The following is a 24583-nucleotide window of genomic DNA, read 5'->3' as shown; positions in this document are numbered from 1 at the left end:
GAAGCCCACATCCCATGAGTGAATTAAAAAAAAAACTTCCCACTGCACAACACACACAGTAATAGCAGGAATTGAAAAAAAAGAGTTTAGCAACTATGGATAGCAACAATACAAGAACCGCAAAAGTGGATATTCGTTCACGTGATTTCCAGATTCCGGAGTCAGAGTCCAGCTGAGGAAATGTTTCACATAGCAGCTTGAGTTCAGCTGGCTGAAGACTGGAGTCGTAGAGTGTGCTTTATAGTTGGTGCTGATACCACAAGATGAAGCAGGTGCACATGGACTGGTTCAGCTCTGCAGGTGACAGTCAGAAATCTTCCAGCAGAGACGGGTTTCGGGGAACAACTGTTTTTTGCCTAGAGTTCTGCTTCATGAGTGGTTCACACACAGCAAACTGCCTGTGAGGCTAAAGATGTAATGTTAAAACTGTCCAAAAGGCCAGAGGCTTGGATCATATGATATGGCCCATGAATGGTTATTTGTAGCTTAACAACCAGTTTCTGTGCTTGTGGCCAGAATTCCATTTTCTGCCTTAGGAGAGAGAGAAAGGAGGTGGTTATTAGCATCTCTTCTGATATAACAAGCTTTGATCTCTTTTGTGATAGTTCACGCAGGGGAACCAGTTTGTCTGGACTTCCTTGCTTTTGTTGATTTCAAGGGGTGTGTACAATGAGGTGTGCAATTCCACAGGCTGAGAGGAATTCTTTTGTTCTTGTAACTCCTGCTGGTAGCTCCCAGAACAAAGGGCCAGTCCTGTGGTCATGTCACTTGTTGTAGCCATCTCTCTTGGTTCAGCAGAAAGCCCTTTTTTAAACATGACAAATGAATAATGTTTTTGATTCCTTTTCATGTCATATGGAACCCAACAGTGACCAAGGCTGGGCCTGAATATTCAATGGTATTTGACATTCTGAAAAGACAGGAAGCTGTGAAAAGGTGGTGACGTGGCTCTGTTAATTAAAGATGTCAGTAGTACTGTAGTGATGGATGACCTTAGGTCGAAAGAGAAGATGTTGAATCAGTTGGGTAGAGATAAGAAATAGGAATGGTAAGGCGTCGCTAGTTGGAGTTATAGGCCATCCAAGAGTAATCACACTGTAGGCTAGAGGATACAGAAAGAAATAAATGGGGTGCGAAAGAAAGCCTTTTTTCATTCTTTCCTGGGATATGGCTTTTGCTGGTTAGGCCAGTATTTATTGTCCATCACTAATTGCCCTTGAGAAGTTAGAGGTGAGCGGCCTTTCTCAACCGCTGTAGTCCATGTGGTGTAGGTACACGCAGAGTGCTTTTAGGGAGGGAGTTCCAGGATTTTGACCCACTGACAATGAAGGAACGGAGGTATATTTCCAAGTCAGGATGTTGTGTGGCTTGGAGGAGAACTTCCAGGTGGTGGTGTTCCCATGTGCCTGCTGCCATTGAACTTCAAGGTGGTTGTGGGTTTGGAAGGTGCTGTCAAAGGAGCCTTGGTGAGTTTCTGCAGTGCACCTTGTAGATGGTATACACTGTTGCCACTGTGCGTCAGTGGTGGATGGAGTGAATGTTTGTAAATGGGGTGCCAATCACACGGGCTACTTTGTCCTGGATGGTATCAAGCTTGAGTGTTGTGGGAGCTGCACACATCCAGGTAAGTGGAGAGTATTCCATCGCACCCCTGACCTGTGCCTGGTAGATCGTGGACAGGCTTTGGGGAATCAGGAGGTGGGTTACTCGTCACAGGATTCCTAGCCTTTGACCTGCCCTTGTAGCCACAGTGTTTATCTGGCTAGTCCAGTTCAGTTTCTGATCAATGGATCAGGATGTTGATAGTGGGGGATTCAGTGATGGTGATCCCATTGACTGTCATGGGGCGATGATTAGATTCTCTCTTGTTGGAGATGGTCATTGCCTGGCACTTGTGTGGAGCAAATGTTAGTTGCCACTTGTCAGCCCAAGCCTGGATAGTGTCCAGGTCTTGCTGCATTTGGCCATGGACTGCTTAAGTATCTGAGGAGTCGCAAATTGTGCTGAACATTGTATAATCATCAACAACCATGCCCACTTCTGACCTTATGATGGAGGAAAGGTCATTGGTGAAGCCGCTGAAGACACTTGGGTCTGCTCCGATCCTTTTTTGTGTTATACCTAGGTGGTGATTTTTGCTAAAATGAAGGTGACCTCTTCAGAAATGCATGAAGGACTTTCTGGTTCCTGCACCACATCAGCATTATAGGAGGGCAGTACCTACTGCTTCTCATTGAGGTAGCATGATTACTTCTCAATGCAGAGAGGCTATCGTAACAAATGCAGACAATGTTTATATTTCTCCAGGTGATAGTGGATATACTTGCTTGTGTAAAATATCAGTCATTGCCTGATGCTCTAATATCTGGAATGGTTTCAAATAGTAGAGATAAGTGTATAGTTTAATTTGGCTCCCATGTCATTTTTAAAAAATGTTATGAGAGAAAATTGATTTCTACCTATGCCTAAAGTTCAACCAAATGGACATTTTTGCCCTTGACATTTAGTGTCCATTTGTAAAACTAGTACATACTGTATTTCTCTTCCACTGCCCCTCCTTTGTAAATGTTGCTGACTTTTTGAGGAGGTAGGACTAGATGACATCAGCTGCATTATAAACTGAAGGCTGTTTGTCAGGTTAAGTAATGTATCTCACGACAGCTTGTTATATCTGATCAATACCTTTCAATGCATTTGACCTTGGTGACTACACCAAGTATGTGATGTGTTCCAAATATTCCTTTGATTAGAAGTGACAAGATCTCTTTACTAAGTGCATTATGTAACGGAAAAATTTGAGTTTCCCTTGATAGCTTAGTGAGTTGCCTTGTTTTCATTATAAGCCTTGAATATAATATATTAAAACCCAATTATCTGCAAAATTAGGTGTTCTGAGGTCAGATGGCAAAAAGGACACTGTAATTGGTCTTGGTTCCTTTGGGCAAGCGATAAACAATACAGCTTGGGAATGCACATGTGAACATCAGGTGAGAATAAGATTGTGTTTTCTCTGATGATCATTGTGAAAAACCTCATCGGAGGTCATATACAAAGAATGATCATTTGGCTGAGATAATTGAGGGCTATTAGCACCCACCTAATAGTACCTTCAGGAGAGGAAAATACTGATTTTTAACTGTGGGTAATGGGTCACTGCTGCTGTTCGCCATACTTTTGCCGAGTAACATGCTGGGCCAAGAAGTTGCATGTCGGCCACCTGACTTGTGGACGTTTCTGTCGTATGGAGTGACCATAGCAGTTTATTTCAGATTCCTGTGCACAAGTTATTCCTTGGAAGTGGAAGTTGTTTGGGTGAATTTTATCAGTCATTCTGCACCCAGTCTGATTTTGTTTCGTTTGGGGCTGTTTGCTAGGAGAAAAAAAAAGGAGAGGAGATTTGATGGAGCATTCAAAATCATTAGGGGTCTTGGACAAAGTAGACAGGGAGAAACTTTCCACTCCTGAAAGGATCGAGAACAACAGGGCACAGGTTTAAAATAATTGGCAAAAGAAGCAAAAGCGATGTGAAGAAAATGTTTCCATGCAGCGAGTGGTTAAGGTCTGAGAGTGTAATGGAGGCAGGTTTAATTGGAGCATTCAGAATGGAATTAGACGATGATCTGAAAAGGAGAATATGCAGGGTTACAGGGAGAAGGCGAAAGAATGGAAATAAGTGAATTGGTCATTCGGAGAGTCTGTGCAGACATGATGGACTGAATGGTGTCCTGCACTGTAACAATTCTGTGATTGTCAGAGACTCTTCACATTTGGATGATGGTGATGTACAAAAATTGTTTGATGACTAACCCTTCTATGAAGCAGCCCAGTACTAGGGTCACAAATTGAGGGTTCAGTGACTTTTGTATTTTGGTCTGATAGTTTCTGGAAGTCAAGTGGAAGCCATTCCTGAAGTTTGGAGTGTGGAAGAGAACTGGATCCATCTGTTTACATTGCTGAAAAGGGCCCTTTTATTCCAACAGCAAAATCCTGGAGCGTATTTCTGATAACACAAAAGCACTGAACCTGAAAGATCCTCATTGTTCAAGGAAATAGTAGATTTTCCTCATTGGTCTTAATGTTAATTTTAAAAGCGGGTGTTATTTTAAGCCAGGAGTATTTAAGTCTAAATATGGGTAAAGTTAACAAATGTGGGTCTCCTTTCAAAATTGAGTAGTATTGTCTGATATGAACAAAAATCATGGAATTGCTGGCAATCAGCCTTCTCCACAACAGTATTTTAGAAAAATTCTGAGATTTTTTTTATGATAAGCATCCATAAATCCAGCTAATTATGTGAGACTCTCTGGCAGTATTATAACTAAGTAGTCAAATTGGCTTAGAAAAATCAATTGTTTTGTATACTTTGCTAGATGTGATGTAATTGAAAGGAGGATTGTTTAAGTGCAATGGCAGCAACAGCCACAAGCGTGTTACGTTATAAAGCAATCCAGCATGTGGCTCACAGGGAGCAGGTATTAATTATTTAGTAGGAACAGGAAATATAGAGCATTCTAGTAAGGGCCAGGACACTGAAATAGACAAACTTGACCTCTGCTGGCTAGAGACAATTGGACACATGGTGACGTGGACTTGTATAGATTAAAATATACCACTGTCAGTTTTCTGCGAGAGAGCTTGTCTAACGATAATTTGGTTCTACTGAGAATGAACGATATTGTTGAGAGGAAACATGAAGATGTATTGGGGTTTGAGTTTGAAGCAATGATTCACCTACAGACTGAGAAATCGTATGAACATGGTCAGAGCTCGACATCACGGGATGGAAGTAATGGTATGTGGCACTATTTGTGCTGCCAAAAGCGGGACCAAGCCTTCATTTTTACATGTAGGTGCCTTTTAGATGTGTATGGTTAAATGAAAAATCTCTGCTCCTGTTCAAAATAAAAACCTGCAAATATTTGACTGTCTACACTACACACCACAAATTTGCCCATTATTTAAACTGCTAGGCGGACGATTGAGAGATCATCTGTCTGACTGTTCAGTTATGGTGGAGTCATTTTTACTGCAGGACACTTGGGTATTTCAAGTGTGTCTGAGTTTAGATATATATAGAATGAGTAATGCAGTAAACCGTGGGTGTTCAGACCTATGTAAACAAGTTGCTATAGAGGAGAAATCAGTCAGTGGTACATCTGTAAGCTTTTGTATAGCTAATTTAAGGCAGCCTTATGCCTCAGTTGGTGTCATTAATCTTGTGTAATTTTATAAAGCACCAGCACTTAGCAGTTGCTTTGTCAGATTATTGTCTGACAGGAAAACATTATACTTTGTTTTGATTTTCTCCAATCGTACTGAAATCTGTATGTAAAATAGTGTGTAATAAATAGAATAAATAGAAAATGCTGGAAATATGCAGCAGGTCTGGCAGCATTTGTGGAAAGAGAACCAGTTAAAGCTTCAAACATTAACCCTGTTTCTCTTTCCACAGATGCTGCCAGACTTGCTGAGTATTCCCAATATTTTCTGTTTTTATTTCAAATTTCCAGCATTCACAAAATTTTGCTTTTGTAATGATTGGTAGGTGGATTTTTATCTTAAAAAGGTCTGAAATTGTCACTAATGCTTTGAGAGTGTTTCTGAAAATTGAAGGTCTACTCTTTAAAATAGGCTTGTGATGCGTTTCATTGCTGGTTGAAAAGCTTGTGCAGTTTAGATTCATAGGTCTTGCCAAGATATAATTGTTTTTAGGTTTCAACTCATCACTTTTTTGGGGATTCCTAACACATTCATGGATAATTTGTGGCAAGTACAAGTTTCAAACTGAAAGAATCATTAATTGTGCTAAATGCACATGTAAGTTGGCCTGATCTCAAGGTCCTTGAATATTAACCGTTTATGCAATGATTTCTTGCTGACTGTCAATGGAGCCTTCCCATGTTTTCTTTCTTTTTCTTTCTCATTTTTCCTTCTTTCTCTCTCTTTTCTCACTCTGCTCACTTTCTTTATCACTCCACACACTCCTCTCCTTTCATTTTTCTTATGTCTTCTTTCTTCACTCTTCTTTCTCCTTGTCTCTGTTTCTTTCTGTCTCTCTATCTCCATCTCTCTAGTTTGACTGCTATCTCAAGACACACCTTTAATATTGTGCTGCTTTGTACCAAAGCAAGTTGTCATTTTTTGTGAATCAACCTGTTTCCTTTAGCGTGTACTTGTGACCAAAAGGGAGAAGCCAATTTGCCAGAAGGATTAAAGGAAGAAGTAGCACCAACTTGAAAGCTGGCAAAAGCATCATGCTCAGCTGCCCTTTTGGGGAGGCATGGAACTCAAGTGAAAACATAGTTTAGGTTGGAAATATGAGACAATCAAAAGGAAAATGAAGGAGGTGGGGAATAATCCTGCATTCTGTCACAACAATCATCGGTTCTATTTTCTAGTTGGGGCGAGGGAACAAATATAAGGAGGCTACAAACAGATATAGATAGTTAAGTGAGTGGGCAAAGATCTGGAAGATGGAGTATAATGTGGGAAAATGTGAAATTGTCCATTTTGGCAGGAAAAATGAAAGAGAGGTATATTAGCTAAATGGTGAGAGATAGCAGAGCTCTCAGGTGCCGAGCGATCTGGGTGTCCTAGTCCATGAATCACAAAAGGCTAGTATGCAAGTACAGCAAATAATTAGGAAAGCTAATAGAATATTATCATTTATTGTGAGGAGAATTGAATACAAAAGTAGGGAGGTTATGCTTCAGCTGTACAGAGCATTAGTGAGACCACATCTGGAGTATTATGTACAGTATTGGTCACCTTATTTATGGAACAATGTAAATGCGTTAGAAGCAGTTCAGAGAAGGTTTACCAGACTAATACCTGGAATGGGTCGGTTGTCTTGTGAGGAAAGGTTGGGCAGGTTAGGCTTGTATCCACTGGAGTTTAGAAGAGCAAAAGGCTACTTGATTGAAACATAAGATCTTGAGGGGACTGGACAGGGTGGATGTGGAGAGGATGTTTCCTCTTGCGGAAGAATCTAGAACTGGGGGGTCACTTTAAAAATATGGGGTTGCCCATTTAAAACAGAGATGAGACTAAATTTTTTTCACTCAGAGGGTCGTGAATCTTTGGGACTCTCTTCCTGAAAAGGTGGTGGAAGCAGAGTCTTTGAATATTTTTAAGGCAGAAGTGGATAGATTCTTGGCAAACAAGGGGCTGATAGGTTATCGGCAATAGGTGGGATGCAGATTTCAGGTTACTATCAGATCAGCCGTGATCTTATTAAATGGTGCAAAAGGCTCAAGGGGCTGAATGGCCTACTCCTCCTTGTTCATATGTTCTTTCCACTCCTTACTTCCTGATAATATTGAATACTGCCAGGTGCTGACCAGGATTCAAAATACATGGGAGTGGTGGGTGAATTCGCCCTGGAAACCCCTCATATAGCCCCCAAAAAGTCAATGATAGGGGAGAAAAATTGAAGAAAGGTCACCTCCGTGTATTTTGATTTGAGAAGCAGCAAATGTTGGAGACCGAATCTGAGGGGAGCTGCTTCTCCAATCACAGATTCTGTCTCTACCATGTTGTTTCTCTAGCTCCTCCAATCACAAGTCTCCTCCCTTCCACTCATTTTTTTTTGTTCTGACCATGTCCTTTTCCCTTGTTGGGGTGTCTGGTTTTCTTGGACAGGACCCTGACCTGGGCAGTCATGAGCCTTCCCCGGCAAGTTGCTGAGCTCCTCATCGCTGCGGATGGTGAACTGCAGGTGGCAGGGAATGATGTGGGGGTCATCTTGTTGTCCCAGACCGCATTGTCCCCCAGCTCTAGCAACTCGATGGCAGTTAGGTAGGAGGGGGCTCCAGCCTCGACATGCTTGACATATTGACCCTTCTGCACGGCATAGTGGATATGGCTGATGGGGAACTGGAGACTGGCTCTGGAGGAATGGGTCTTGGCTTTGACCTTTGCAGGTACCAGCCACCAGGGCCACTGCCTGTTGGGGAGGAAATGCCACAGGATCCATGCACTCTCTGTCCCATGCTTTTTCCCCTGCTGGTGGGGGTTTGCTAAGCCCTAGATCTGGTCCTTCAGGGATCCGCCTTTAACTTTCCATACCTGGCTTCAACTGTGGTGGGTTTGTACTTTGGGAGCAGCCAACAAAGGTGGGCAGCAGCCCAGACTCTGTGTGTGTGTCCCTCCCACCCCAGTGGCCTGGGGAGGGTGGAGGTGGAGAGAGATAGTAGAGCATTATCTTACTTCTGTTATGTTAAATTCTGTTCAGTAGCATGGTACCTTGAGTTCCATGAATGTTATTTATACTGCACATTGAGGAAACACTCCTTTAAGTTGTCAGTGAAGCTTGAACTAGCTTATAATTGAACTTCTTGATTAGACTATAATATTGAATCCCAACCCTTAAGTTAAAATTTTTCTGAAGATTTAAACCTATGCTCTTTCTCTCTTTTCCTGTGATTTCGGTTTCATTGCGCCAAATATTTGGAATTTCAGATGAATCTGATCTTAGTTTATTATTGCAAATTGGGAATTGTATGTGGCCCTAAATTTGGATTCTAAGCAAGAACTCTTTATGTGAAAATGAAAAAGCAGCCCATGAGAAAATCTCAAGAGCCTTGAGAAGTTGGGGGGGCTGGTGGGGGTGGTATTTTGACCCCTGGTGCTGACTGATGCCCTTTGATACTTTTACCCAAGTGTTTATTTTCACATGAGTATTCGAAAGCTGTTTAAACTTGTTGGGGTGGGCTGGCATTTTTAAAAATCCATTCATTCATGGGATCTGAATAATGCTGGCTAGGCCAGCATTTATCGCCCATCCCCAAATGCCCTTGAAAAAGGTGGTGGTGAGCTGCCGCCTTGAACTGCTGCAGTCCATGGGGGTAGGTTCACTCACAGTGCTGTTGGGAAGGGACTTCCAGGATTTTGCCCCAGCATGCGATAGCTGAGTATGATTTTGCCTTCACCCAATATCATTTGCGTAAGTGGTACGTTTCCATGGATACTTCTGCTTATCCCAGGGTATGGGGGCCAACTTTAGAGCTTTTGGTGTTTTTACAAAGTTTGCATTTTGAAATCTAGACAGCCTATACTGGGGCCTTGGGCACAATTGATGTCATGTTTATCCACTAATTTCCAATTGCTTAGGCAAATAAGGAAGTGCTACAGATCATTCAGTTGCTGCCTCACACCATTTCTAGAGGGATCCCCTCTTGGGCCAGTGCTTGCTAAAATTTTTGTCAGTTTCCACAAGAAACACGTTTTTGAAGGAATGAGCCTTAACCTCCTGCTCTGTGCATATTTCCAATAAGTAGGCAGCCGCGTGTAAGGACATCCTTACGCACCTTAATATGCTGCATCCCATGCTCATTCATTTCTGATATGGAGCAGTCTAACTCCCTTTCCTTGACATACGAGTTGAGAAATCCATTAATGGGTTTTCCACTACTGTCTGCCGCAAGCCTACCTTCACCGGACAATATACACATTGGGATACGCTCCTTGCCCTATAACGTTGGCCTTATCAGCAATCTTGTAAATAGAGCCCTAGCCATTTGCTCCCCTTGCAAGCTTGACACAGAATAGAGCGCATCAAAGCTATCCTGTGGGATAGTGGCTATCCTGATCAGATAATTGCTCATTGCGTATCATGCAAACTTGCAAATAGGCCAAAGGCCACCACTTTCAGACCTGAAAAGTGCATCATGTGCCTCAAATTACCCCGGAAAGGCAAAGTCTCTCAAATTTGAAAACTGGTTAAGCAAGCCATTTCACTCTGCCACTAAGCAGTGGCCATACGAGTGGTATTTTCCACTACAGGATGCTGCCAACGTTTCAACAATATGCTCTGCCTATCACATAATTGAGAAATGTCATATATAAATTTCAGTGCGATGCCAGATATGTAGGCTCTATATCCCAGCGAATCCAACAATGTATTCCTTCACAAAAACAAAAAATGCTGGAAAAACTCAGCAGGTCTGATAGCATCTATGGAGAGAAAGACTGTCTTTCTGTTCATAGATGCTCTCAGACCTGCTGAGTTTTTCCAGCATTTTTTGTTTTTGTTTTGGCTTTCCAGCATCCGCAGTATTTTGCCTTTATCAATGTATTCCTTCAGATGTTTGTACTGATGAGAGTACAGACTATTCAACCAGCCCATGCTTACAAAACCCAAAACAAAATATCTACTATTGGATGTGATTTGCGATTGAGCAGCACTTGGTGAACAATCTTAAGTGTGTTAATAGTATACCAACAATCAATTTAAGATAATCAGTTGAACTCAGAACATGGCTCAACTACGCTTGCTAGAAGTAACATAATTTCATATGCAGGGATCTAGTCTTTACAAATGAAAGGAATATGTTCAAGCCTTGCACCTTTTTTGAATTACCTGGGAGCTTAGGGAACTTATAGTTCCTCATGCCTTTCTCCATGGCAACACCTCGGCCAATCAGAGTTGACTTGCCAACCAATTAGCACCCTTTTCTCCTGCAGTATAATTTGTTGTGATCAATTGAAATTTGGCATTCTTGCATTTGTCCTGATGTGTCCAAGACTAAAAGCTTTGGCAAACATGTCTCTCTTTCCAGCAACATCATTTCTTCATGGGATTTATGTTTAAATTAACAAAACATAAATTTCTTACTGCTAATACTCTTTGAAAAGAAGTCACTGGATAATGATGGACCTCAGTTATTGGTGCAGATGTCATTTTTTAATGTGGAAGAGATGACAATGTGTAATGACTTGTCAAAGGCAACAATAAATAACAGAGGATGTTGGAAATACATATCAGGCCTGACAGAGTGTTAATGAAAAAAAGCTACCACCATGCCTCTGACATTGGGTCCTGGTTCAAAATGCTAACTTCTTTCTTCCTTTGGACACTGGCAGCTTGCTCTTGACTTTGGAATTCCAGCTTATGTTTATAGTGAAGGTTATGACTGTGTGTGGGATATGGGAGCATGGTAGTTATCTTCCTGGACTAGTATTGCAGAGGAGAGGCCTGGACTAATAGTCCAGAAATAAGAGCTCAAATCCCACCATAGTAATTGGAAAATTTTAATTCAATTAATTGAATAATTCGTTTAAGTAAAAGCTAATATCAGTAATGGTGACCATGTAAACTACTAGATTCTTGTGAACTCTTTGGTTCCCTAATATCCTTTAGGAAAGGAGTCTGCTGACCATACCTGATCTGGCCTACATGTGACTCCAGACCCTCAGAAATGTAGTTGACTCGTAACTGCTCTCAAAAATGGTCCTACAAACTGCTCGGGTATATTCAAAAGGGTGGCTCACCAGCACCTTCTACAGGTTAATTGGAGATGGGTAATAAATGCTGGCTTTACTTGCGGTGCTCATATCCCAAGATTAATAAGGATAATTTTGTTGTTTGGGGTTTTGGTCACCAAGCCACAAAAAAATACAGTTGAGTGTTTTAGTGGTTTCCTTATTAATGAGGTTGTTAGTTATGTAGGTGGAGCAAATGGGCATTGATTTTCCCTCACCTCTGTTCTCAGCTTTGACTTGGCATTCTGTGCTTTGAGTACTGTGGTAGGTACTGTTCTTCACTACAGGGGAGCGCACATACCTGCCCCTGGCAATCTTAAATTAGCTGACTTTTATCTCCTCCTCTACACTCTTTGCCTCCTGGCTGTGTGTTATTAATTGTGTTTGTGTGCCATGTTGACAGCTGCCGAATAAGTAAAATGGATGCTTCACTGGGTAAATCAAATAGCTGACACTGAAGAGCGCAGGACAGTGTGCAGTCCGTTCAGGAACATGTGAATGTGTTCATTACCAACCACCGCAACTCCCAATGGGTTACCAGACCAGCTACTGTAGTGCAGATCATGGAGTTGGACCTGATTTTTTTTTTAGGGGTTTAAGAACATAGAGATGAAAGTCTGAAGGAAGGGGTGGATTGAGAGAATTAAACAGGAGACTGGTTTTAGAGTGGGATTGAGTCAGGAACAGTTGACCATTTTGTATGATTCTACCTAACCATTGTCTGTATTCTCCTTGATATAATGTATGTGGCTTTGACCCTATGAACAGTTAGGTTACATGTACTTTTCTGCACTCTTGGTAGTGCAACAAAATGATTTCAAGTACAAAGAGCTTTAGGAAAAGATTAAAGAAATTTAAGATTTGGGACAGAAGCCCTTAGAGGACAGCCTAATTGAAGTAAAGTATTTATCAAATGATACAACTAAAAGGATAGGTGGCATGGTGGTATAATCACTGGACTAGTGACCCAGAGTAATGCTCAGTAGATGGTGGCATTTGACTTCGATCATAATCTGGAAATAGAAGTCTAATTGCTGACCATGAAATGATTATCGTAATGCCCCTCACGAATGGGCTAGTCAGCAACGCCCATATTGAATGAATTAAAAAAAACATTTCTCTGAAAGCAAAATCTTTTTGTGTATATGAACAGCATTTGTTGCCCATTCCTAATTGTGCTTGCTTAGGCCATTTTGGAGTCAACCGCATTGCTGTGGACCTGGAGTCACAGACCAAGTAGGGACAACAGAGTTCTTTCCCGAAAGAACATTAATGAATCAGATGGGTTTTTACAACAACCAACGATCAACATTGCTGAGATGAGCTTTCAATTCCAAATTATTTGAATTTTAAATTCCATCAGCTGCCATGGTGAGATTTGAACCCCTGTCCCCAGAGTATTAGCCTGGGCCTCAGGATGGTTAGTTCAGTGACATTACCACTTCTTCCCCACCTACTCAAAATAACCCATCAAATCATGGATTTAAAGAATGTGATTATTTAAAATGTGCCATGATGGAACAGTTAATGTACAAAAGAAGAAACTTCAGTGCTGAACGGCTTTTTCTTATCTGGTGCTTCTCATGTCCTTAAAGCAGTTGCAGCTCTCAGTCAATTTCTTGATAAGTTATCTAAGTTATCTGCAAAAGCTGCTTCCTTATGCAACGCACCCCCCCACCCCCACCCCCAAAAAGAAAATTTAAAATTGAAATGATAGTTCATTATGCCACTGACACAGATAGTAGTCAGACCATTTGTTCTTTGGTCTAGCATTTACAAATGCTGCCAAGTTAGAATATTAAGTCAAAATAATTGTAATGCCTACTGTATAGTCTCTCACATTATATGCTGCACAGTAATTTCATGTGCAAATCTAAAATTCTGTGTTCATGAATGAATTTTTAGTCACTGAATTGAATTTCCAAACTTAATATTTTCTATTGTCCAGTTGAGATCAGATGGTTCGGACTGTGGTACTCAGTATAGCTTGCATGAAGCACCACTGAATTGTTTCTATTACTGTCTGAGATTGTGAGCAGAGGACATATGTTTCAGTCTTTTAGTTGCCTTTTCGTTGAAATTGACTTTACGTTGAGAAGAGATAGATAACCACTTGCATAGACACATACATGTCTATTTGATCCTTTGCAGTTTAGCAAATTTTTGTTAGTTGTTACATTAAGCGTAACTGGCTGGATTTTATTTCCTATGTGCATAACCTGAATGGCAGTGCGGTAATATGTTCGGAAGTTGCCATTTTTCAACCATTAAGGATATCCTTAGTGTTCTGGCATTTCTCCAGAATTCTAGATTGAAGTGCATCACTACTTGCCCTAGTGTTTGATCTCCTTGTGCTTCTCTCAGCTGGATTGCGAGTGAATGAAGTGAAAACTCATCTATCTTCTGCACTGTGCTGTCTGTTCAACTAACTGGAAATAGTGTCACTATGAGGGCAGGGTAATGGTCTGTTCTTCCTCTTTGAAAATGAGATGCCAGCTTCCACAAGCTGTCCCATCAATAAAATTTATGCAGAGAAACACCTTTGACCACAAGTCCATCAGGCAGTGGTCGGCACGTAATGTCTTTGAGGCCCTGCAGGAAAAGGAGATGGTGGATCCTGTCGGATGGTTCCCCAAGCAGACTGTCAAAGTCATTTGGCAGAATGCCTCATCGCCAGAACTTTCCAACAAGCACCAAGATGTAGCTTGGCTGGTGGTGAGAAAGGCCCTCCCCGTCAGACCCTTCCAACACGCCAGGAGTCTCACCCCCTCTGCATGTTGCCCTCAAGGTGACTGTGGTGGGGACGAGACGCTTGTTCACCTCCTTGTGGAATGTGCCTTTGCAAAGAAGGTCTGGAGAGCGATACAGTGGTTTCTGTCGAGGTTCATCCGGAGAAGTTTTGGGACACAGGATTCTGTGCTCCACGGGCTGTTCCCAGGGACACATACCGAGACAAACATCAACTGCGGCTGGAGAATCATCAACTTGGTGAAAGAAGCTCTTTGATCTGCCCGAAACTTGTTGGTCTTCCAATGCAAACAGTTGTCCCCGACCGAGTGTTGCAGACTGGCACTTTCCAAGGTCCAGGACTACGTGCTGAGAGACGCACTAAAGCTTGGGGCAGCTGCCACAAAGGCCCAATGGGGAAAGGTCGCTGTAAAAGACCTTTCTGCCACCGTGAACCAGGGGGCTTGTAAAAGTATAGACCCCTCAGGCTGTACGACTCACAATGAATGTATGCACTGAATAATAATTGTATCTTAATTGTATTGAAGCACCTCAGAGTACAACATGATGTATGTCGATAACTCCAATACCATTGCACTGTCTGTCTGTAACGACCATGTTGAAATGACTGTAATATTCATTGATTGTATTGAAGCACCTTGTGATCCATATGTAAAAGTTGAATCTGATTGCACCTTTTGTGATGGCCATTTAGAAATGTTTTGTAATGTTCTTCCAGATATTTTATGAATAAAGTATATTTTTCAACCAAAAAAAATCAATAACCCAGTCAGACACTAATACAAACTGGGAGAAGAAACAGGTTGATGGTTTGTAGCTAATTCTTCACTGAGGCAATGTGATTGCACCCTGGGATAGGAATCCACACAGCAAAAGTGCTATTTTTTAACTGGTTAATTTGTAATATGAAAGATCACGTTTGTAGCTTTGTTGGGAGACCAAACCAAGCCTACATTTTTTTTAAAAATTCTACCGTTTAGTTGGTAACGACTAAATTATCCTAACAAACAGGTTTTCTAAATAGTGATAGGAGATTTGCTGCTAGGAAACAACTACTCATGTCTAGAACCAACTGCTGTCCGATTGAACTGAGCACTTTCAGACATATATCAGCCAGTACCTGCTGACAGTTGGTTGATTTTTTTTGTATGTGTTCTATATGTTGTACATATAAATCACACCACTAAGCTTTTGCTGCCTGTCTAATTTTGTGTTCAACACTAGACTTTATCGTGCTTAGTTGCAGCAGTTCAAGAAGGCAGCTCACTACCACCTTCTCAAGGGCAACTAGGGATGGGCAATAAATGCTGGCCCAGCCAGCAAAGCTCACATCCCGTGAATGAATAAAATAAAAGTTGACTTCAAACTTGTCAGCTGTTGTGTGCATGTAGTCAATGTGGTAGATTTATTTTTGTAGTGAGATTATCTTTGAATATTATACTTTAGTAGTTTTAGAATGTTATATGTTATCCAATTCCATTTTTATATATTAAACATCTTGTGGGAAGAAATGACTGAATAACCCAGCAAGAAGCATGGTGATGAGTGTCGGGTACATTGGCTCATAACAACATAGAGAACAATAATCATGAGGACATGTGAGGATTATTTGTGTTTTGTTGCCATTCTCCTTTATATTGCTTTTAATTCCCCCATTTAGTAAACATGGATTCCTGTACATTTCATTCACTGAGCTTTTGGTGGCCTCTCATATATCAACCAAGTGACCATTTCTCATGTGTGACCTTGGATCCTGAGGTTGCTAGGTTCTTCACATCTGGGGCATCACTGCTGAATCCAGTCATGTGCTGATCAAGCAAGTCCTTTCAGTAGGAATCACTGGATAACAATCAGTTGTGGGAACCTTGGTTGATTTCCTCTCCCTAACTTAGGGATGCTGAGACTGAGACTTCCTAACTCAGTATGGCCAAGTTCTCGGCTCACATTTTGTCACTTGAATTTGCAGGATGGGTGGTCATACTGTGATGTTACATGGTGACTTTCAGCATTTGCTGGCTGTTATTGGCAATCTTTGAATATACAGTCTGTCAAAGGGAATTCATTTGCACAGCTTTCTGTATACTAATTATAGCTCTAAAAGATTTAAACTGAATATGCAATTCTACCTAAATTATTTACACAAAAGAACTTGCTGAGGAGTTGCATTCTGTTTGGGGAACAAACAGTTGCTCAATGATGTCCATGAGTGAATAAATCTGTGTGTGCCACATCAAAGGTTATTGCAGAAAATAAAAGCTTATGTTTAAGGGGTAGCATATTGGCATGGATACAAGATTGGTAAGCTAACAGGAAGCAGAGTGTTGGCATAAGTGGGTGTTTTTCTGCTTGGTTGGATGTGACAAGTGGTGTGCCACAGGGATCAGTGCCGAGGCCTCAACCTTTTACAATTTACATAAATGACTTGGATGAAGGGACCAAAGGAATGGTTGCTAAATTTGCTGATGACACAAAGATAGGTAGGAAAGTAAATTATGATGAGGGCATAAGGAGCCTACAAAGTGACATAGGTTAATTGAGTGAGCAAAGATTTGGCAAATAGATTATAACGTGGGCAAGTGTGAAATCGTTCATTTTGGCAGGAAGAATAAAAAAGTTTATTATCTAAATGGTGAGAGATTGCAGAGCTCTGAGATTCAGGGGGATCTGGGCATGCTAGTGCATGAATCATAAAAGTGACGGCAGGTAATTAGGAAAGCTAATAGAATGTTATCATTTATTGTGAGGGGAATTGAAGACAAAAGTAAAGGAGCTTATGCTTCAGTTGTACAGGGCATTGGTGAAACCACATCTGGAGTACTTTGTACAGTATTTGTCTCCTTATTTAAAGAAAAATGTAAATGCATTTGAGGCAGTTCAGAGAAGGTTTACTAGACTAATACCTGGAATGGGCGGGTTGTCTTATGAGGAAAGGTTGGGCAGGCTAGGCTTGTATCCATTGGAGTTTAGAAGAGTAAGAGTGGCTTGATCGAAACCTTTAAGATCCTGAGCGGTCTTGACAGGGTGGATGTGGAGAGGATGTTTACCCTTGCGGGAGAGTCTAGAACTAAGGGTCACTTAGTTAGTCACTAGAACTAAGGGTTTAAAAATAAGGGGTCGCTCATTTATGACAGAGATGACGAGAAATTGTTTCCTCGGTTTGAGTCTTTGTAACTCTGTTCCTCAAAAGGCGGTGGAAGCAGGGTCTTTGAATATTTTTAAGGTAGAGCTAGATAGAGTCTTGATTAACAAGGGGATGAAAAGTTATTGGGCTAGGTAGGAATATGAAGTTGAGGTTATATTCAGATCAGCCCTGATCTTCTTGAATGGCGGAGCAGACTCGAGGGGCTAAGTGGCCTACTCCTGCTCCTAATTCGTATCTTCATATGTGCGCACCCTTTGTACTTGTGTTAAAAATGCTCTTTTCTACATAATTTTTAAATGACTTTCCTTATTTCCCTGTTTCAGGTCCAACATTATCACGACAAAATTCACAACTGTTTCCACAAGTGCAGAATGGACCATGCCAGGAGGAACTGGAAATTCAGAGGCGGTAAAGACTCACTTGTTTTTCCTGCAGAGAAAAAATGGTGACTTGTACTGGTGTGTCTAATGCTGTTATTTCAGGGGGATGCAGTTGGGATAAATGGATGATTTTCTTATCTCTCTCTTTCTTTCTCTCTCTCTCTTTCTCTCTCTAACAAGCAGCTGGGCATCTATTCAAAATCAGCCAAGTCAAGGCAGATCTTAGATTAAGAACATCTTGGAATTGATGTATGTTGTCTTGTGAGAATTCATGAAAATGTTTCCATCAGTCTAAATCTTGCAGTACCATTGTACATTAAAGCAGGTGTTTGCACCCACAGTTAACATCAAACTCTCAGTAGTTGCAACTTAACATTGTCTGGTTTTTAGGGTTTTTAATCAGACTTGTTAAAAATTAACTGCAAACACTTCAGCCTTGATTTCTATTGGAAAAACAATCCTGTGAGATTTTATTTATTAATTAAATAAAAGAACTACACAGTTCAAAAGACTGTCAGTAAAGCCTCAGAATCATAGAGCTTTGCGGCACAGAGAAAAGGTCCTTTGGCCCATCAAGTCTGCGCCGGTCAAACGAGTACCTAACTACTCTAATCCAATTTTCTAGCACTAGGCCCATAGCCTTATATGCCATGGCATCGCAAGTGCACATCCAAATACTTCTTACGTTTTATGAGGGTATCTTCCCCTACCACCCATTCAGGCAGTGAGTCCCAGATTCCCACCACCCTCTAGGTGAAAAAATTCTTCCACACATCCCCTCTAAACCTCCTGCTCCTTACCTTAAATCTATAAATTGGAACTGTTGAAATAAGTTATAGTAGATAAATGTTTCCAATTACAAAATTGCTCTTTATCACCTTTTTTACAGGGGGAAAGTATTGCCAATCTCTATTGACATTCTTAATTTGAATCTTTGACCTCTTTGTTCTTGAGTTTAGTACATACAGAAAGACTTGCAAAAACAATATTCTCCATAGCCCAAATAATATTAAGTCACATCCGAAGCTTCCTTTTCTCGTGAGTGAAATGCTCGACCATAGCTAATCACCATAGCTCTGTTCTCTTAGTTCTGGATTTAATCTAATTCTCTTTTGCATACCCTGAAATAACCCAATAACCATTTAAAAAATAAATCAAAACTACAAACAGTACAGCACATGGGATCACAAAACCAGATATAATTTTGCAATTAGCTCACAATTTACATACTGCACTTCCATGTACAGGTACTGACATTCTGTTCACTTTGTAATTGCCTTCAAGACACTGCAACCTGAGCAACTTTTTCGCCGTAACCCTGAGATCTTTTCTTGTTGCAATACCAGCCCATCAATCTCTGGCTTATGGAGTCTTAGAGCAGAATCGTCCCAGATTCGCTCAGAGATAGAGGGCAGGAGAAAGGGCATTTTACCCAGCAGCTGCAATTATGGCTTTTTGTGCCTTATCATCCCACCTCATTAATTATGCATTCATGGAGACATGCCAGATTGCTGGCAGTCAGGCTCAGATTTGCCCATCATGCCGTGACCACAGCGCTTCCTTGCTCTGGGTGCCATATTTAAAGTGCACCATAACGCATGCCTACTTCATGTCTTCAGACTAGGACTGCTCCAGGTGACAGCCCCAAAAGCGAAGAAGACGGCAGCCACCAAATTTGGTGATGCCTCTTTCGGGTGCTTGCTGGATGCAGTGGAAGGCTGCCATGATGTCTTCCCGGCCGCAGGAGATCCAATCCAGCAGTGGAAGCTGTGGTCAGCGCCACCAAAGCACAGAGGAGGTAAGCCATCCAGTGCAGGAAGAGGAGGAATTCTCTCATCTGATCTGCCAGGGTAAGTCAACCACCTCATCACTCTCGATTCACACGCTTGCATCTGTCAGGCTCATATCCTCTGGAACTCACGTCCTCATTCTGTCCATGACTCCGCTCACTTTCATTTTGAGAAAAATGGTATAGTAGAGCAGGCTTGAGGGGGCAAATGGCCTACTCCTGTTCCTTGTTTGTATGTTTGTTATGTTTCTGCTTAGTCCTCCCATCCTCTCCCCTCCTCAAGTCTCCCATGTCCTTTCCCCCATCACTGTTGACCCCCCCACCCCACCCACCACCACCACCACCACCATTCGGCATTTCTGGTATGAAGATTGTTGCGAGTGCTTCAGCCTTATCTTTTGCACTCCTCAATCATTGAGCATTGGGGAATTTGTGGAGCCGCCTCCTCCAGTGAGTTGTTTAATTGATCACCACCATTCACGACTGGGTGTGGCAGGACCACAGAGCTTATACCTGATCCATTGGTTGTGGGATAGCATAGCTCTATCCATCACTTGCTGCTTATGCTATTTGGCATGCGAGTAGTTCTGTGTTTTAGCTTCACCAGATTGACACCTCACTTTAAGGTATGCTTGGTGCTGCTCCTGGCATGCCCTCCTGCACTCTTCATTGAACCAGGGTTGATCCCTTGGCTTGATGGTAATGGTAGAGTGGGGGTTATGCCAGGCCATGAGGTTACAGATTGTGTCTGAATACAATTCTGCTGCTGCTGATGGCCCACAGCACCTCATGGAAGCCTAGATCTGTTCAAAATCTATCCCATTTAGTGTGGTGTTAGTGCCATCCAATATGATAGAGGGTATCCTCAATGTGAAGGCAAAATCCCCCTCTATCAACATCCCAGGGATTACCATTGACCAAAAACTGAACTGGAATAACCATATAAATACTATGGCTACTAGAGCAGGTCAGAGACTAGGAATCGTGCGAGGAGTAACTCACCTCCTGACTCCCCAAAGCCTGTCCAAGTCAGGACACAAGGCACAAGTCAGAAGTGTGATGGAATACTCCCTGCTTGCCTGGAATGAGTGCAGCTCCCACAACACTCAATAAGACCATAAGACATAGGAACAGAAGTAGGCCATTTGGCCCACTGAGTCTTCTCAGCCATTCCTTGTTTGCCATGGCTGATCTGATAATCCTCAACACCGCTTTCCTGCCTTTACACCATAACATTTGATTCCCTTACTGATTAAAAATCTGTCTATCTCAGCCTTTAATATACCTAACAACCCAGCCTCTACAGCCCTCTGCGGTAAATAATCCCACAGATTGATTACCCTCAGAGAAGAAATTCCTCTTTAAGTGGGTGCCCCCTTACTCTGTGATTGTGCCTTCTGGTCCTAGACTCTCCCACAAGGGGAAACAACCTCTCAGCATCTACCCTATTAAGCCCCCTAAGAAACTTATGTTTCAATTAGGTCATTCTATTAAACCCCAATGAGTACAGGCCAAACCGACTCAACCTCTCCTCATAAGAAAATCCCTCCATACCTGGAATCAACCTAGTGAATCTTAACTGGACAGCCTCCAATGCCAGTATATCTTCCCTGGGATAAGGGAACACTTATTCTAGGTGTGGTCTAACTAGTGCCTTGTATAGTTTTAGCAAGACTTCCCATTTTTTATACTCTATTCCTTTTAAAATAAAGGCCAACATTCCATTTGCCTTCGCTATTACCTGCTCAACTTGTTTGCTAGCTTTTTGGGATTCATGAATGAGGTTCCCCAAATCCCTCTGTGCTGCAGCTTTCTTCAGTCTTTCTCCATTTAAGTAATATTCAGCTCCTCTCTCCTTCCTGCCAAAGTGCATAACCTCACATTTTCCCACCTTATATTCCATCTGCCACATTTTTGCCCGCTAACTTACCCTGTCTATATCCCTCCGTAGACTCTTTGTGTCATCCTCACCGCTTGCCTTCCCATCTATTTTTGTGTCATCTGCAGACTTGGCAATAGTATGTTTGTTTCCCTCATCCAAGTCATTAATATATATTGTAAATAATTGTGGCCCCAGCAGTAATCCCTGTGGTGCTCCACTAGTTACAGGTTGCCTTCCTGAAAATGCACCCCATATCCCAACTCTCTGTCTTCTATTAGTTAGCCAGTCCTCTATACATGCTAATATACTATCCCCAACACCATGGGCTCTTATTAAGTAGCCTCATGTGTGGTACCTTGTCAAACGCCTTTTGGAAATCTAAATATATTATATCTACTGGTTCCCCTTTATCTTGCTTGTTACGTCTTCAAAGAATTCTAATAAATTTGTCAGGCATGATTTCCCCTTCATGAAGCCATGTTGACTCTGTATGATTAGATTATGCATTTCTAAATGCTCTGCTATTACATCCTTTATAATAGACTCCAACATTTTCCCAATGACAGATGTTAAGCTAACTGGCCTATAGTTACCTGTTTTTTGTCTCCCTCCCTTTTTGAATGAGGGTGTTACACTGGCAGTTTTCCAATCCTCTGGGACTTTTCCAGAATCTAAGAATTCTTGAAAGATTACTACCACTGCATCCACTATCTCTGCAGCTATTTCCTTTAATATCCTAGGATGCAACCCATCAGGTCCAGGTGACTTGTTGGCCTTTAGCCTCATTAGTTTCACTAGTACTTCTTCTCTAGTGATAGTTGTTGTATTTGTTTCCTCCCCCACTTTTGCCGCACAATTATTTAGCAATTTTGGTATGCTATTAGTGTCTTCTACCGTGAAGGCTGATGCAAAGTATTTATTCAACTCCTCTGCCATTTCCTGGTTCCCCATTATTGTTTCTCCAGCTTCATTCTCTAAGGGGCCTATATTGAGTTGGGCCTCTCTCTTTCTTTTTATATATTTAAAAAAGTTCTTACTGTCTGTTTTTATATTACTTGCTAGTTTATCCTCAAAGTTTATTTTCTCCCTCTTTTTTTTGGTCAGCTTCTGTTGGTTTTTAAAACTTTCCCAATCCTCTAGCTTACCACTAATCTTTGCCACATTGTATGCTTTTTCTTTCACTTTGACACAATCCTTAACTTCCTTGGTTAACCATGGTTGGTTTATCCCCTTCCTACAGCCCTCCTTCCTCTCTGGATATATCTTTGTTGTGAGTCATGAACTATTTTCTTAAACATCTGCCATTGTTCATCAACCATCTTTTCTGCTAAACTCCTTTCCCAGTCCACTGCAGCTAACTCTGCCCTCATTCCTTTGTAATTACCCTTATTTATTTTGTTCCGAATGCTATGTGCATTTAAGTAAAGAGCCATTAATTGTGCCTTTTTACTATTTTTTCCCTTTTTGACCCTATTTGCTGTTTTTTTTAAATGTTTGTACACTCTGTCCCTTCCTGTCACACACTGGGTATCATAACCTAAGTAGCTGCCCTGCAATGCTGCCATATCCTTTTGCTTTATAAACCTACATATCCCCTTTCCAGGACCCTGCCCCCCTCTATTTAGTTTAAAGCCCTCTCTACAGCCCTAGTTATTCGATTGGCTAGGACGGTTCAAGTGAAGCCCCTCCCACCGGAACAGCTCCCTTCTACCCCAGTGCTAATGCCAGTGCCCCATGAACTTAAACCCATTCCTCCCACACCAACCCTTGAGCCACGCATTTAACTCCTGGACTTTATTTACCCTCCTATGCCTGTTTGCCCATGGCTCAGGTAGTAATCCCGAGATTATTATCTTGGAAGTTTTGCTTTTTAATTTAGCTCCTAATTGTTTAAATTCTTTCAGCAGAACCTCCTTTCTAGTCCTATCAATATCATTGGTACCAATGTGATGACGACAACTGGATCCCTCCCCTCCCACACCAAGTTCCTCTCCAGCCCTGAGGAGATGTCCTTAACCCTGGCACCGGGCAGGCAACACAGCCTTTGAGACTCATGCTCACTGCTGCAGAGAACAGTATCTATCCCCCTAATTATACAAAGAAGTTTGACACCGTCCAGGACAAAGCAAGCCCGCCTGATTGGTACCACATCCACAAACGTTCAGTCCCTCCACCACCGGCACACAGAAGCAGCAGTGTACCATCTACAAGATGCACTGTAGGAATTTAGCAAGGCTTCTTCGACAGCACCTCCCAAACCCACAATCGCTACCATCTAGAAGGACAAGGGTAGCAAATTGGCCTCCTTACTAACATCTGGAGGCTAGAACTAAAATTGGGAGAGCTGTCTCACAGACTAGTCAAGCAACAGCCTGACATAATCATCCTCATGGCATCGTATCTTACAGTTAATGTCCCAGACACTACCATTACCATCCCTGGGCATGGCCTGTTCTATTAGCAGGACAGACCCAGCAGAGGTGGCGGCTCATTGGTATTCAGTAGGCAGGGAGTTGTGCTGGAAGTCCTCAACATTGACTCCGGACCCCATGAAGTCTCGTGGCATGACATCTAACATGGGCAAAGAAACCTCATGCTGATTACCACACACCGCCCTGCCTCAACTGATGAATCAGTGCTCCTCGATGTTGAACACCGCTTGGAGGAAGCACTGAGGGTGGCAAGGGTGTAGAATGTACTCTGTGTGGGGGACTTCAATGTCCATCACCAAGAGTGGCTCGGTAGCACCACTACTAACTGAGCTGGCCAAGTCCTAAAGGATATAGCTACTCGACTGGGTCTACGGCATGTGGTGAGGGAACTAACAAGAGGGAAAAACATAATTGACCTCATCCTCACCAACCTGTCTGTTGCAGATGCATATGTTCATGATAGTATCAGTAGGAGTGACCACCACACAGTTGTCTGGAGATGAGGTCCCGCCTTATTTTTTATTCATTCACGGGGTGTGGGCTTTGCTGGCTGGGCCAGCATTTATTGCCCATTCTCAGTTGCCCTTGAGAAGCTGGTGGTGAGCTGCCTTCTTGAACTGCTTCAGTCTATGTGGTGTAGGTACGCCCATAGTGCCATTAGGAAGGGAGTTCCAGGATTTTGACCCAGCAACAGTGGCGGTATATTTCCAAGTCTATTTGCTGCCCTTGTCCTTCTGGATGGTAGTGGCCGTGGGTTTGGAAGGTGCTGTCGAAGGAGCCTTGGTGAATTCCTGAAAGCCTGCATGCTCGTGTGCTCCTTACTATTATAGCCTCCAAAAACTCCAGTACGTTTGTTAAACACAATTTCCCTTTGTAAAACTGTGTTAACTTTGATTGTGCTATGATTTTGTAAGTGCGTTGTTAAAACTCCTTCAGTGATAAATTCCA

General features: G+C 42.0%; 1 protein-coding gene across 1 annotated transcript in view; it reads left to right on the top strand.

Annotated features, from left to right (window-relative positions):
• The window catches only part of enah (ENAH actin regulator), a 566884-nt gene that overhangs the window by 326023 nt on the left and 216278 nt on the right, over nt 1–24583 (top strand). Inside the window, exon 4 of the mRNA XM_041188077.1 lies at nt 17476–17560. Within this exon, the coding sequence (XP_041044011.1) occupies nt 17476–17560 (85 nt within the window). The remainder of the gene's footprint in view (nt 1–17475; nt 17561–24583) is intronic.

Source organism: Carcharodon carcharias, chromosome 5 (assembly GCF_017639515.1).
Source record: "Carcharodon carcharias isolate sCarCar2 chromosome 5, sCarCar2.pri, whole genome shotgun sequence".
Taxonomy (NCBI): Eukaryota; Metazoa; Chordata; class Chondrichthyes; order Lamniformes; family Lamnidae; genus Carcharodon; species Carcharodon carcharias.
This window is presented reverse-complemented; position numbering and strand designations above follow the sequence as displayed.